Here is a 15,452-nt window from a genome sequence, read left to right as displayed (position 1 = left end):
AAGGAGTCTCACAATTTTGCCTTTCACTAGTCTTTTATTCTTTAGAAACTGTTTAACCCTAGGGAAATTTCTATTTGAAAGAAAGCCATGATCTAACAGAAAATTATTACATGAAAGCAGGACAAAGCACTGCCACTTGCAGCATAAGCATAACCCTTCTTTGGGATGGCAGACACTGCAATAAAAGTCACAGTTATCCTTCTAACTTGTCATTTTTAAGTTAGAAAAGAGACAACCACTGATCTGTAAGGCAAAACAAAAAACCTTTGGGGGAATTCTGAAAATTAATCTTACACAGAAATACAAAAGTAGAATAGTTACCCACAGGACAAATATAAAAATACATCAACTTCTTTAGTATGAAATAGAAATATCAGAAATTTCAGCACATTTTTCCCTTGAAGACAACTCGCTCAGATTTCTGTATGTTTTTATGCAGCGCTGCATGTTAGTGAGGAGTAGCACAGTCTAGAACTTGGCTCTACTCAGGCATTATTCTGGCTGCTCCCCCAGACTCCTCTACTTGTATTTTTTAATGGCTTGCTTTTAAAGCTATGTCGTAAAATGCTCCCTTTAGATTGGCAGCATGATGGAGGGATTTCATAGTTATGTTCCCACTCGACAGACCTTTATGCTGATGCCCAATGTCTCAAAAAATTAAAAAATAAAAACGAAGCCCTAGTTCCATGAGGAAATTTAAAATTTGAAAATTTCGTTTTCCTTACCCAAGACACAGTTGAAAGAATAATCTTTATATCTTGTTATAGTCATCTATGTCAGTGTCCCGAAACTTTACCAGGGCCCACATCATGACTTAGAACACACATAAGCATCAGTGAAGATGTGTATGTGTGTTAGAAAAGTTTCACAAACAATATTTAATTGTACTAACTTGAAGTTTTCTACTCTATTCCTTTAAATTACTTTTACTTACAAACAGAATTCATAAAATACACTTTACTAATTTATGACATAGGTGACCATCTTTCGTGTAATATTTTAAATTTCCCAAGGACACAGGGGCTTGGTTTGCCTTCACTAGTACTTATATCATATTAACCTATGTGTCCAGGCTCTAAAATCTTTTTATAGTTGACAGAGTAGAATGGGAGACAATACAAGGTTAATCACAGTTTAATAAAAAACTAGTGAAATTTTCTTGGTCCTAAACACCCAGCAGCAGATATTCATTATGGTAGCGATTTTTGTTCTCTAATTTTAGAATAAAATTTAAAACATCCAATTTCTAATAGTTCAAGTAGCTACAGATTGTACTTCTGCCATTTTCAAATATCCACAGAGTGCTCTCAAGTTGATATATAAAGGGTATATTTGGGATAAGTACACTACATGCAATAGCATTCAATTACATGGCATGGTTTTTGCTATCTTAGATATTAACTGCTCCTCCTAATGCCCTCAAAGTAAAGCTAACCCTGTATGAACAACATCAACAACAACAAAACCAAACAAGGCTTGCAGGATGTGTGCTTAGGACTCAATATAAAGCAAACTATGGCATTACCTTAATGATATCAAGATTAAGAAGGTTTTTCCACCGTGATTCAGGGAGAAGTGATAGAGTCACCAATTGTTCATTCAACTGTTCTGGTGAATCATATTCTATCATTTCATCACTTGGTTCTATATTTTCTTCTGAAATTTCCATATCTTAAAAAAATTTCAGATAAAACAAATTAATGCAGAAAGAGATTTTTCTCATATAAAAGCAACTTAATGCATTCCAAATCCATTTGTATTCTATAATACATTCACTTAATATAGCCTTTTAAGCTCTTCCCATTTACTTCCTTGGCTTATGCCCTTTTTTAACTGCAAGTCTCATCATCAGACCCCAAACACCTTTAACTGGTATCTTATAGCTACATCAAAATATTTCATATCATTTAAAAAATTTAACTAAAAGAATTAAACTTTGCCCTCTATAGCAACATTTTTAAGTTTGATTTTTTATAATAATATACCTCAAAAATTATTTTGCTATTTTGTAATTACCTTGGGTTTGACAAGTGCCAGGAAGCATCACTACTGAAGGAACATAATCTGGAGGAAGTGGTCGTAATGAGACAACTGAATACAGGGAAATATTGGACCTGTGAAATCAAAACACAAAGTTCTGTTTCTTCAGAAAAACTTCATTATCTAAAATCAATCTCTACAATCTTGAATTTTGCCACAGATTACAATCACTAAAAGAAGATCGAAAATGCCTTTATGTTGCAGATGCCATAATAATAAAAGCTGCACAGAATTATTAATGGCGTCTATTTTTTAATGTAGTACAAAAATGTTTAAGAGCGATCAGTAGTATATAACACTTTAATAAGGTAAAATAACTACTTTTTTTTTTTTTTGGTGGTGGTACTGGGGTTCCTGGAAACCATTCTACCTCCGGGCTACACTCCCAGACCTTTTTTATGTATTTTTAAAATTTGGAAACAGGGTCTCTTAAGCCAGCATGGCTGGCTTCGAACCTGAGCGATCCTTCTGTCTCTGCCTCCCAAGCGCGGGGATTACAAAGCGCGCGCCACCACGCCTGGCTAGTCTTTATATTTTTTATAACAGGGTCTGAGTTGCAAATTGCCCTGCTAAGTAGTTGAGGATGTCTGCAGACCGCGATCCTGCAGTGTCTGCCTCCTGAATGCTAGGATTACAAGCGTGTGCCACCACACCTGGCAAAATAACTTCTATATATTGTTTTGAAAAATACCAATCTTTATTTAAGGAAATTACAACAAAGGAAAGAGGGTCCGTACTACCATTGCAGAAATACTATACCTACTATTGTTCTCTGATTTTAAGTGTTGAAGCCTCATTGGTTCCAGAAGCTAATCCATTTTGCTTAAAGTGAGCAAAGTCTATTTTCACTTTATATTAATTTTTTTTTTATCTTAAAAAGTTTAACATTTTAAATGAGAAAAACAAGCTTTTTTTCTCTTCCTCAAATAAGTTAAGAAAAATCAGACATACAAACTTAGGAAATAGATAATTTTTCTAGACCCATGTGATTTGCCACTTATTTTATGTGGTTACAGTCCCTTACAGGTTCAACACAGTGGAAACTAAAGAGCACCATTAGTTATCTTTATGTGGTCATGAAGAGTCTTGTACTAGAATGGGCCCTATAAGGCCCTCTGCTCACACCTGTGCCTTATCTGATTAGTAAAGCAGGCTGAAGTTCAGAATGACTGGCCAAGGTCAGATAGCAGCAGGATTAGTAGCGAGAAAGTGAGGGTCTCTTTTTTAACCTTTTAAATTAATTTGCTCATTTGTAAATAAAACCCAAATATGATAACAGGAAAACAAATCAATGGTGTAGCTTAAAGTACACACTTTAGCAAAGCTGTTTAAATGATCAGGCAGGTGAATCAGTGACAAACAATTCGAATTATCTGTGTTAACTGTGTGACATTTCTACTGTGTAACAAAACCCAGCTAAATGTAAAATTCAGCAACTTTAATTCTCTGACAGTATCATTGTTGTTGTCTTCTTCCTCCTGAAAGAGATCTATATGATAAAATGATAGAACTCACCATAGGTAAATTCCAAGGTGGTCCACATGGGAAGTTGCTAGAAAGTCTCCAGTAGGGGACATAGTAACATTGAGAGGAGCTGAGTCCAACAAAAAGCAGTCTATAAGGCTATAAAAAAAAAGTAAGATTTTAAATACTTAAGCTTTACTAAAAAGAATATAATTTGTATGAAATTTTTTGCTAAAGGAAAAAGCGATAAGAAAGCAGCTTATGGAAACTAGTCCCAAAGTTTTAAAATGCTGAAGAGGTTTAAAAGTTGAAGAGGAAACAGATGTGACCACATCCAGGTAGGACACTCAGAGAAGCTTCACAGAGATAGTGTTTGAGTTGAGCCTTACAAATGGACAAGACTTCATAGGCAGTTGAGAGGATAGAAAGCATTTCCTGGCTGAAGGAAATGTGGCGAGTAAGGCAAGAAAAAAATACAGCTAGGTATAGTGAGTACAGTTGGGTGGGGCCATTAAGTAGAAGGATAAAGTTGTGTATGGAGTTCTGAACACCAAACCTCTGAATTTGTGTATGGAGTCCCAAATACCAAACCTCTGAATTTGTTTCTATCTTATTGTTGATGGCAAATCACTAAACATCTTTTAGCACACGGTGGTATATTCTTCATTTTCATAAGAAATTTACCATCAGAATGCAGAACATAAGCTGGGCATAGTGGTGTGTGTGTGTGTGTGTGTGTGTGTGTGCACCCGCATGTGTGTGTCTCTCTCACACACACATAGCAATATGCTAACAGTAAGATTATAGTAGTAATTTAATTGTCTAACAATAAAGGGCTGAATAGAGCTGGGAGTGGTGGCATATGCCTTTAAGGCTGAAACAGGAGAATCACAGATTTAAAAATAGTCTCAACAATTCAGTAAGACTCTCAGTAACCTCACATGACTATTTCAAAATAAAAAAGGGCTGGACCTGCACCTCAGAAAAACAATGCCTCTGAGTTCAATCCCTAATACCTCCAAAATGAATGAATGAATGAATGAATGATCTGAATAGGATGATGGCTGCAAAAGTGGAAAGAGGTGGGCTTAAGGAGCAAAGAGAACACTCAGCCCCATCCTGCCAGGAAGTCTCCTTAGGCTGAGTATGAGCAGAAATACCTTTAAAAAAGAGTATACTCTTTTTAAACATAGCTGTTTTATAAGTACTTTATTACTTATGACAATACATTACTCATGGGAAGATACAACCAAATGACTGAAGTCCAGTATCTACATTAAGTAATACAAAAATATTTTAGGAGTGACATAATAGCAGTAAATAATTTTTCTTCCCAGGGTTCTAGGCTATAAAGTATATTGAACACTTAGGTGTACTGACTGTTCTAATGCCTCTGATCCTATGAGGTAGCTCTATCTTTACCATACAAATCAGAAAACTCAGGTCCAGTAAGCTTTAAAATGTGGTACAAGGTAGATAGAAAGCATCCACACCAGGATTTGTATACAATCTGCAACTTTAGCCATTATTAACTCTAGTCCAATACCCATGGAATTTGCTTTAGAGTAGTACAATTCCAGATGGATATACTTGTATGTTTCTACTGCTGCAATTATACATTGCTTCACTTTTTAGGTTAAATTAAGTACATTCATTCTTTAAAAATTAAATATGCTACCACCAATATTCAATGATACCAAAGCCAATGATGCCACTCCCTGGGGAGGGGGAGGCTGGGAAGATCAACGGGGCATTTGGGGTGTTGAATAAAAATAAAAAGGCAGTGGAAATGCCCAAGGAGGTACAGAGTAATTACTTTTCTAATAAAAGGGGGCAGTAAGCCAGTAAATCTGGGAATCTATGTGCTACTCAAACAATAAAAATGCTTACTAAGGAAAGAACTAGGAATTTCCAAAGAGGAGGAATCAAAGAAACCCAAGAGTTACCTAGGGTTGTATGGTAAAATACAAACCCACACTTCTTTATTACCTGTCTTCCACAGTAAGAAAATCAATCCAACCTTGGAGCACATGACCAACCAGAGCAAGGCTGATATCACACTGGGAAGACTGACTCTCCTGTGCTTGTTTGCTCGGGCATTTACAAATGAAGCCACTGTGAGCAATCACCCTCCATTTCCTCATTTGTGCAACAAAACTAATAATAACAACAGTGCCTGTGTTTGTTGGTGTAGGAAAAAACAAAATGCTCAGCAGCACATGGTAAATGTTAGCTTAGTTGGAAATAAGCAGCATTAACCAATATTGCTTTTAAAGCTCTCATTTGCTCCACTTCAATTTTTAACCAAAGAATTACTTTTTCTTTAGTAAAAATATACTTTTGTCCAATCATTGTAGTTGTTATTACATTTTCTTTTTTTCCCCCCTGTGTCAGCCTCTCAAGTACTGAGATTATAGTTGTGTGCCACCATGCCCAACTGTACTTTCTTTTAATGAGTCTAGACAGCTCATCTCTTGCTCTTGTGTTCCACCCAGTGTCATGCATCTGTATTAGCCTAAAACGGCTTGTGTTCATCTAAAAACAAGATATTAGCTGGTTGTGGTAGTGTATGCCTGAAGTCTCAGTACTTGTGAGGCTAAGATGGATGGCAGGTTTGAGACCAGCCTCAGCAACTTAGTGAGACCCTGTTTGAAAATAAAAGGCCTGGGGAAGTAGCTCAGTGGCAGAGCACTGTAGGTTCAATTTCCAGTACAAATAAAATAAAATAAAATATACTAGAGATGTAAATCTAACAGATTTAAATATTTTTGACTTTTTACTAAAAATAAAAAATTTACCAAAAAGCCTAATGCCGAGTCAAAGCTTAGTGGCTTTGAATGCTACTTTCAGATCCTATTTCTTCCATTCCAAAGTTAAGTTTAAGCCAGGCATGGTGGCGCACACTTGTTATCCCAGCATTTGGGAGGCTGAGACCAGAAAATCGCAGTTCACAGTCAGGCTCAGCTACTTAGTGAGGCTCTGCAACTCAGTGTGACCCTATTTCAAAATAAAGGAAAAAAAAATATATATATATACGGGGCTGGGGGTACAGCTCAGAGGTAGAATGCCCCTGGGTTCCATCCCCAGATTGCAAAAAAAAAAAAAAAAGACAAGTTTGCAATTTTTAAAAGACATTTGACCAATTTAGTATTACTGAACCTTCTATTTCTCCTACCTCCTACCTAATGCAAACCAACACTCTTGATATAAAAAGCATGATATGCCAAACTCTATTAGTTGTACAACTTTGACTTAATTCAAATTAAACAATGTTCTGTTTTTTTTTTTTTTTGCAGTACTGGAGATTGAACCCAGAGGCATTCTCTTAGGTACACCCCCATCTCTATTATTTTTTTTTAACTCTTATGTTTGAAACAAGCTCTCACTAAGTTGCTAGCTAAGGCTGGCTGAAAAGCCCACCTGATCCTCCTGTCTCAGCCTCCCAAGTACTGGGTTTACAAGCGTATGCCGCCACGCCTGGAAATGTTCACTTTTAGAAAACAGCATAAGGTCAAGAAGCAATAAACTACCAGTATTTCAATGCTTTCCTCAAAACTGTTTTTTAATTTAGAAAAAACCAACTTTAGGTGAGCTGTCTGAAGCTAGAATTAGATTTTGCCATATTCTATTTTAATTGAAAAAGAAACATACCTGTGGAATAAAAGTCCCTAGTGAGTAGTACTAGCTGGACTCTTTAGTGACAATCTTTAGCTGTGCTTATGCTGATAAGTAGGTGTGCCTCATGCCTATGGTAAACTAGAAGGGAAATGAGAACATATGGGTTTTTCCCTTCTAAATGTCAAGTCCTTTCACAAATGAGGTTATCTAATTCCTGAGAAAGTACTGGATTAGTAGCAAGTTTCATTCCATGTAACAGGTTTCTGACATTGCTATGCTACTGACAGAGAAGATGTAGCATATAAAATGAAAAGCTAGTTTGACCATTAAACTCAATTTCAACTAAAAATAAAGCAGAGACAAAACAAAACTTAAAAAAACATAGGCCTAAAGTGAGAGCTCTATTAAAGAACAAATAAGCTTTCTTAAGATTTATGTAACTTGCATCTGTGTCTCCAAATGACATAAAAATGTTTTAAGAAAGACTTGTAAGTTTTCTCATTATTATATTTTAGCATATTACTGCTCCCTGTTGCTTAGAGATCCAAAACATTCCAAGGATAAAATATCGTCATGTTAGAAAAGCCCCAAACATGTTTATATTAAAAACTAAACAATCCATTAACTACAGATAAAAGTCACATGTAAGACAGTGATTAACCGAAATTATTTGAGAGATTTAAAAATAAACTCACCATCCAGATGGGAGATCCCAAGTCCTAATAGAGCAATCCATCGCAGCACTTATTAACCAGCGACCATCAGGACTGAAGGCCTTAAACAAAACAAAACCACCCATATATATTACCTATAGCTACACTGGCATACATGTATAGGGTTATACATATATAAATTATATCTATACAACACACACACACACAAACACACACACAGAAGCTTCTTAAACACAATACATGAAAAAGATTCAGGCTTCATAAAAAATAAATTTGGGTAAAATTTAGACTGCCTTATTTTATGTTAAAAATGTTAATTTTTACCAGTGATCTAGAATTTAAATAAAGATTGTTTTTACATTAACTACAAATATTTAAAAATTAACAGCACCACCCTATTTTCATACCACAGATTCATTCATTCATTCATTCATTCATTCACGTTATTTATTTATTGAGGTACCAGGGATGTAACCCAGGGGCATACAACCTCTGAGCTACATGCCCAGCCCTACTTTTTATTCTTTATTTTGAAACAGGGTCTCACTGAGTTGCAAAGGCCCTCACTAAGTAGTAGCTGAAGCTGTCCTTGAACCGCGATCCTCCTGTCTCAGCCTCCCTAGTGCAGGAATTACAAGTTCGGATCATCACGCTCGGATGACTTCTATTTTTTAAATGTAGAATTAACAAACTGTGATTAAAATCATTTTTAATGTAAAAAATGCTATCCTGAGAATATCCAATTAAAAATATTTTTCTGGCCTGATTCCAGCTAAAAAGTATTTATAAAAACAAAGAATAAAAGTTCTTATTTACTTGAGTCTATGTATCAGACAGGTTTTCTAAGAATTAATCCAAACCACAATTTTGAAGACAAAGAATAAAAATTCTTTTAAAATATTAAATCTACTAAAGAAGTTCTACTTTTACTTGTACTTTCACTTAAGCTCACCTCTTTCCCCTTAATGTTTAATTCCAATATATAACTTGAAACTGAAATTAACCAGAAAAAATTTCAAAATAAATTTAAATAACGAACTACTTATGTCACCTTAAAGAAGTTATCTAACTATAAAAACAGACACATATCTCTTATGTGTAGCACATAAGTGCTGACTTAGACCAGATGTAAAAGACTCAAAAGGAAAAAAATTTAAGGCTTATGATGGTAGTAGATTGTTCACCCAGAAATCTAAACACAAGAGAGGATTATGAATGTTAGCAAATAATATTGGAATATGCTGAATGCTAATATGTTCATCAGGATGCAGCAATCTTAGGCAAATCTCAGGGTATAGATCACACAATTTACAGAAGAGTGGTATAGAGAGTGGAGGATGGGAAAAAATAACTCTCAGAGGTTAGGTCATGTCATTAATGCAAACAGACTTATGAGCCGGGCGTGGTGGCGCACGCTTGTAATTTCTGTGCTTGGGAGGCTGAGACGGGAGGATAGCACAGGTTCGAAGCCAGCCTCAGCTACTTAGTGAGGCTTTCAGCAACTTAGTGAGACCCTGTTTCCAAATAAACTATAAAATAGGTCTGGGAGTATAGTTCGGAGGTGGAAAGCCCCTGGGTTCCACCCCAGTACCAAAAACAAAAAAAAAAAAAAAACAAAAACAGACTTATGTGAACAGCAGTAATTTGATACTGACTAGGAGAAAGTACAGACACATAAATGAGAAAGTTTGAAAGGAACAGGAAGAGCAAGCTGACACTGACAAGTTTTCAAAAATGCCATTTTCATCACAATTACCCCATTCCCATCCTTGTTCTTACAAAAATCAAAACAAATTCTATTAATGGGTAATTTTGCCAATCTCCTCGTTCCAGAACATAACTTCCTTATCTATTACTTTTAAGAAACGGAGTAGGCACTATGAACTCTCTGATTGTTGGCGTTAGACCTGATGCAGAAATGAAGCAGTTGGATTTATCACTCAGTAGTTAGGATTTTATTTTTCTTTCTTTCTTTTTTTTTTTTTTTGGAGGTACTGGGGGTGGAACCTAAGGGCTTTTCTACCTCGGGGCTATACTCCCAGACTTATTTTATATTTTATTTGGAAACATGGTCTCACTAAGTTGCCGAGAGCCTCACTAAGTAGCTGAGGCTGGCTTTGAACCTGTGCGATCCTCCTGTCTCAGCCTCCCAAGCACGGGGATTACAAGCCTGCGCCACCATGCCCGGCGAGGATTTTATTTTTATTTCTCTTTTCAAGTAAATAAATTTATCTGAAACTGATGCAAAATGACAACAATATATACATAATACAGTCCTCAAATGACAATCAATGACAAAATTTATTTTAAGGTTTTTCTTTTTATAATGAAACATGCTTTTAAAACGAGCTTACTTCTTACCAGATGACACATCCTACTAAAAGAACACAATGGAAAACTTAACCACACTTTAAATTCTTTTGCAGTTAAGATATATTAAGTAAAAAATGTTACAATTATGTACAAATGGAACATTTGCTCTCCAAAGTACATTTGGCCTATTTAAAGAAAAAAAAATTCTGGAATATATACTTCAATCTAAAACCAATTATTCCCTAAAAAAAATATTCTTTTCATTCCAAAGTTTCTTTAAAAATCTCTTGAAAATTAGCCTGCAAATTATTTTGACAATCTATTATAAGATGTATGTAGCTTAAGGCTAATTAAAAGATAATATTCAATTATTTAAACATTTTTAATCCAAGAAGAAACAGAAATGAATCAAGTTGTTTAAACAGATAAGGTTTGTTTTTACCATGTCATTTATTTGGCCCTGGTGTCCAGAAAACTCTCTGACAATCTTCCTAGTCTCTATGTCGAAAACACAAATGGAGAAGTCATCCAAGGCAAGTCCCAGAATGCCACTAGCAAGAAAAATGTCCCAGTTTTAATAAACAACAAATCACTGAATTTTGTTAATCAAATATACCTCTGAGAAAATTAAACCAAATGCTACTCTTTAATCAAAACAGTCTCATTTTCCCACTTAGTAAAGTATGTACTTTTAAGAACTTTTACCAAAAACATCAAAAAGAAAGTCTATTATCATTGAAGGAAAAAGATTACCTGTCTCTATGTAGCAGCATCATGTTTGGAGATGAATTGAGGCGCATAGAATGAATTAAATTTTTGGTTTTAAAGTTCCAGAATTTGAGCAATCCTTCACTACCAGTTGTAACTGTCAACTGGTTTAATCCATCCACTGCAACACCTCTAACAGATCCTGTATGAGCTTTTATGTACATGGGGAAAAAAATTAGAATTAGCATTTCCCATCTAAACAATACATAAAGAATGATTCCTTTACTCAAATATTGTAAAATCCCATTATTTATACCCAAGAGTTTCCAAAACATAGTTAAGGTTTTCTGTATAAGCAAGAAGAAAAAATTTTAGTTTGATATCTACTTTCCCCTAATGTATCCACAACATTTTTTTCTTTGAGTATGTCAACATGGTGTTCATAATAGAGATAACAATTGTATCTCTACAATATCAACAATTGATGATATAACTCCTCTAAACTTACTTAAAATAAAAACAAAAAATTAATACCTTGATCCTTGCCAAACTGTCCTCGATGTAAACCAGACTGCATGTTATACACATCTACAGTTCCTGATGAGAGGCCAATTACAGCGAAGTTTCCACAAGAAGTTATATCAACTGCCTTTAGGGGGAAAAAAATTTAAATCCAAACAACAAAGAAAATATCAGCTGAAATAACAGTCAGGAGAAGTGTTTATCAGGCTGATCTTTAATGTATTAACAGCAGTGCTGAAGTAAAAGCATTCCACTGCCTAATTTCTCCTTTATCTTACGTTTGTAATTGTTTCCACGGTTGGTAAAAACTGAAAACATTAGAATGCCCAGTGAAAAACTTCTAATATTTTAATTATGACATACTAGAAGAGACATAGTTGATATTGCATAGAAAACATTGATTTGTAAGCAGCTTCTAAAAAATAAATGTGTTTAATGCTTAAAGTATCAACTAACAAGATGCCTGTTTTCTACATTGAAAAACCAAGACTGGCTATGTGTCAAGTCCTGGCCAGAGAAATCACTAACTGCCAATGAGTCAACCAGATGTCTGTGCACCTGCCATCATGAGTGCATTGGAAAAACTGCTGAATTCATAGCTAAGTAGATGACTTCCAAGACTTATACAAAATGTTTAATTGATGTTTATTTAACTTTGTAAAGCAACATAAAGTTGATATACCACTATGCATGTCAAGACATAGTTCCAAAGCTTTATGTAAGAATGCTTCACATACACTGATCACTCTAAGTAAACAGCTTACTTCTTAAAACAAAATTAAGGACATGTTTTTTTGGTACTGGGGATGGAACCCAGGGGCATTCTACCTCTGAGCCACCCTTAGCCCTATTTTTGTGTATGTATATATATATATAAAATTTTTTTTAATATAATTTGAAACAGGGTATCACTGAGTTGCAAAGGACCTAAGTAGCTGAAGCTGTCCGCGAACCATGATCCTCCTGTCTCAGCCTTCCAAATGCTAGGATTACAAGCATGCACCACAATGCCCAGCTAAAATTAAGTATTTTGAATAGGAATACACTATGCTTAAAAAGCATTCTATCTTCCTAAATGGAACACAGGCAATAATCTTATTTTGACTATCTCCTTTTATGAGATGTAGTTATATCTTCAGAAGTTAATAGAAATACAAGGCTATAACCTACAAATAAGAAAGAATCTTATCAGTCCTGCCATATTTTTTTAGAACTTAAATTAATTTTAATATAATTTACTGTTGTTAGTGGGCCTGCTTCTAGCAAAGTCTTCTTCCAAACTTATTAACTCTAATGTATCATTTAAGATAGAAAAAGCAAAGTAAACTAAAAAAATAAGTAAACTATGATGATTATCTGAGTAACAAATTGTATTAGGTGCATGGTTTCCCTAACAACTACTTCTGTTTATTATCCTTACTAGTTACTGGCTTTGTTCCAGGGAGCTAAGGCTGTCAAGACAAATGACTCAGCACCAGTTAATTATCATCGTGCACCAACACACACTGAATGCTCTGTGTGTAATTATTAAAGGCTTGAAGTTAAGACTGTAGGTTCCAGAATGAACTGTCTTAGGTTCAAATCCTCGCTCTGCTGCTTACTTGTTTTATTGACCTTAAGCATGTTACTGGGCAAGTAAGCCTCTGTCCTATTATCTAAGAAAAGAAGCTAACAGCAGATCTTATCATAGGGTTATTGTGAGGATATTATGTAATAGTACATGCTGGGCAGAGAGCCTGAAACAAACTTAGCAGCTATAAAATGTTAGCTGTAATTGTCTTTGACACTACTACTACAACTACTACTCGACAGAGTGCAGATGAACTTCCTAAAGAAGCTTAGAACAGAATCTATGTTTTCGAAAATTACATCCAAGCTTAAAAGACTGGCACTTTACACTATGAAAAGCATAAATAATTATAAAGTAATTTGTACATAATAGGGTCAAATGTTGAATTATACTTTTAATAAGAATTTTAAAAAGCAGTGTTACCCAAAAATTACTGGGATTAATAAAAAGTTTGGGCAAGGATGCCAGATGCAAGGTTAGTATGCAAAAGTCAATCATATTTTGATAGGCTAGCAGTCCAAAAAATTTAAGAAAACATTACCACTTAAAATAGAATTGAAAAAAATAAAATAGTAGAAAAAATTTAACCAAAGAAATCTGTGATATGCATTGACAAACAGAAAATATATTGACACATCTAACTGTTCATGGATTAGAAATGGCAATAGTCAAATTTATCTACAGAATCAAAACTAGCTGTCTTTCTCATAGAAATTGACAGGAGGATCATGGTTCGAAGATAGCCTCAGCTACTTAGTGAGGCTCTTTGCAAGTCAATGAGACCCTGTTTCAAAATAAAAAATAGGGTTGGGAATGTAGCTTGGAGGTAGAATGCCCCTGTGTTCCACCCACAGTACCACACACAAAAAAAAGACAGGATAACCTTAAAATTCATGGGACCAGAATAGTCAAAATAATCTTAAAACAGTAAACTTAGAGGAGCCACACTTCCTGATTTCAAACTTTACTACAAAGCTAATATAATCAAGACAAATATAGTAGTGGTATAAAGACAAAAATACAAAAATGACCCATGATCACACAAAAAGATGCTCAACACAGCAAGTCCTGGGGCAATGGAAATCAAAACCACATCGAGATCCTACTTCACATACAGCCTCAAGTAATTAAATAAAACTCTGCAAGTTGAAAAACAACACTATTAGGGAATGACTTCAAAATGTTAAACCATACTCTACAGAATGGAATTAGGAATTAGTAAATGAGTATTACAAATTTATCACAGGACTTTTAAGGAAGGCAACACCGTAATACACAGCTTACTTACTGTGGCAGTGATGTCATCTTTCTTCAATTCTTTGGGCTTGAGAAAGTAAGCACCTATTGTAGATCTCTGGTAATTCCAGGTTGAGCAAGATAGCTTACCTTGATGGCAAGCAACGATACCATCCCAGTCACTCTCACGAGCTGCCTCTAAATAGAAATCAAATCGCTTTTCATTCTCTGTCCCATTCCTCAGCTAATATTAATTATGCATCTACTATTCCACATTAAGTACATTACCAGGTACCAGGGATACAATGGTAAAACAAATGGGTTATCACTGGTAACAATGAGCTTCTAATTTAACAGACTGTAACATTTATGGTGTTCGATGTGTTTTTTGTTGTTGTTTTTGTTTTTGTGTGTGTGTGTGTTGGTACTGGGGTTCCCGGAAGCCCTTCTACCTCCGGGCTCTACTCCCAGACCTATTTTACACTTTTTATTTGGAAACAGGGTCCCTTAACCCAGCGAGGCTGGCTTTGAACCTTCGCTATCCTCCTGTCTCCGCCTCCCAAGCGTGGGGATTACAAGCGTGCACCATCACGCCCGGCTTTGTTCAATGTGTTGTCATACATGTATACATTGGAGAATAGCCAAATCAAGTTAATTAACACATTCAACAACAGATTTTGTTTAGAAGTATTTAAAGTATGATGGTATGAGTATTTTATTTTACTTTAATCATTATTATTATTATTATTCTTTAGTGGTGCTGGGGATTGAACCCAAGGCAATCTGATCTACAACCTCAGCCCTTTTTTTATTTTGAAACAGAATTTTGTTAGGTTGCTGAGAATCTCACTACTTGCTGAGGCTGTCTTTAATCTGAAATCCTCCTCTCAGCCTCCCAAGTACTGGGATTATAAGGCATGTGCCACCCCGCCCAGCTATGTCAGTAAGCACTTGGGAAGAATTTTACTGAAGAATTTTGGAGAGCAACAAATGGCTCCCTGGAAAGAACAATAAATAAGCAGAAATTAAGAGCAGAGAGAGCCATGCAAAAAAAATGCTCAAGAGTAACTGAACAAAACTGAAAACAGCAAGAACGGGAGAGGTAGAAACAGGACAAGGCAAGTGGGGCCACATTTCAAAGGGTCTTGAAAGTCATGTTATGGAGGCAAGACTCTACCCTAAAGGTAACAAAGAAGCCACTAAAAGACTGCAAGCAGATGAATGACACCATTCAGATATGTTTCAGAAAGATTGTTCTGGCTCTAAGAAAACAGACAGGAAGGTTCTCAAAAAATAAAACAAAAAAT

The 15,452-nt window shown here is 35.3% G+C and overlaps 1 protein-coding gene across 1 annotated transcript in view; it reads right to left on the bottom strand.

Annotated features, from left to right (window-relative positions):
* Nucleotides 1-15,452, bottom strand: part of WDR36 (WD repeat domain 36) — a gene marked incomplete at both ends in the record, with an annotated part of 31,649 nt that overhangs the window by 4,032 nt on the left and 12,165 nt on the right. Inside the window, 8 exons of the mRNA XM_080714068.1 lie at nt 1,526-1,671; nt 2,017-2,114; nt 3,556-3,663; nt 7,818-7,897; nt 10,552-10,660; nt 10,863-11,028; nt 11,352-11,466; nt 14,198-14,343. Of these exons, the coding sequence (XP_080570194.1) occupies nt 1,526-1,671; nt 2,017-2,114; nt 3,556-3,663; nt 7,818-7,897; nt 10,552-10,660; nt 10,863-11,028; nt 11,352-11,466; nt 14,198-14,343 (968 nt within the window). The remainder of the gene's footprint in view (nt 1-1,525; nt 1,672-2,016; nt 2,115-3,555; nt 3,664-7,817; nt 7,898-10,551; nt 10,661-10,862; nt 11,029-11,351; nt 11,467-14,197; nt 14,344-15,452) is intronic.

The sequence above is a fragment of the Muscardinus avellanarius genome, assembly GCF_963383645.1.
Source record: "Muscardinus avellanarius genome assembly, chromosome: 1".
Taxonomy (NCBI): domain Eukaryota; kingdom Metazoa; phylum Chordata; class Mammalia; order Rodentia; family Gliridae; genus Muscardinus; species Muscardinus avellanarius.
This window is presented reverse-complemented; position numbering and strand designations above follow the sequence as displayed.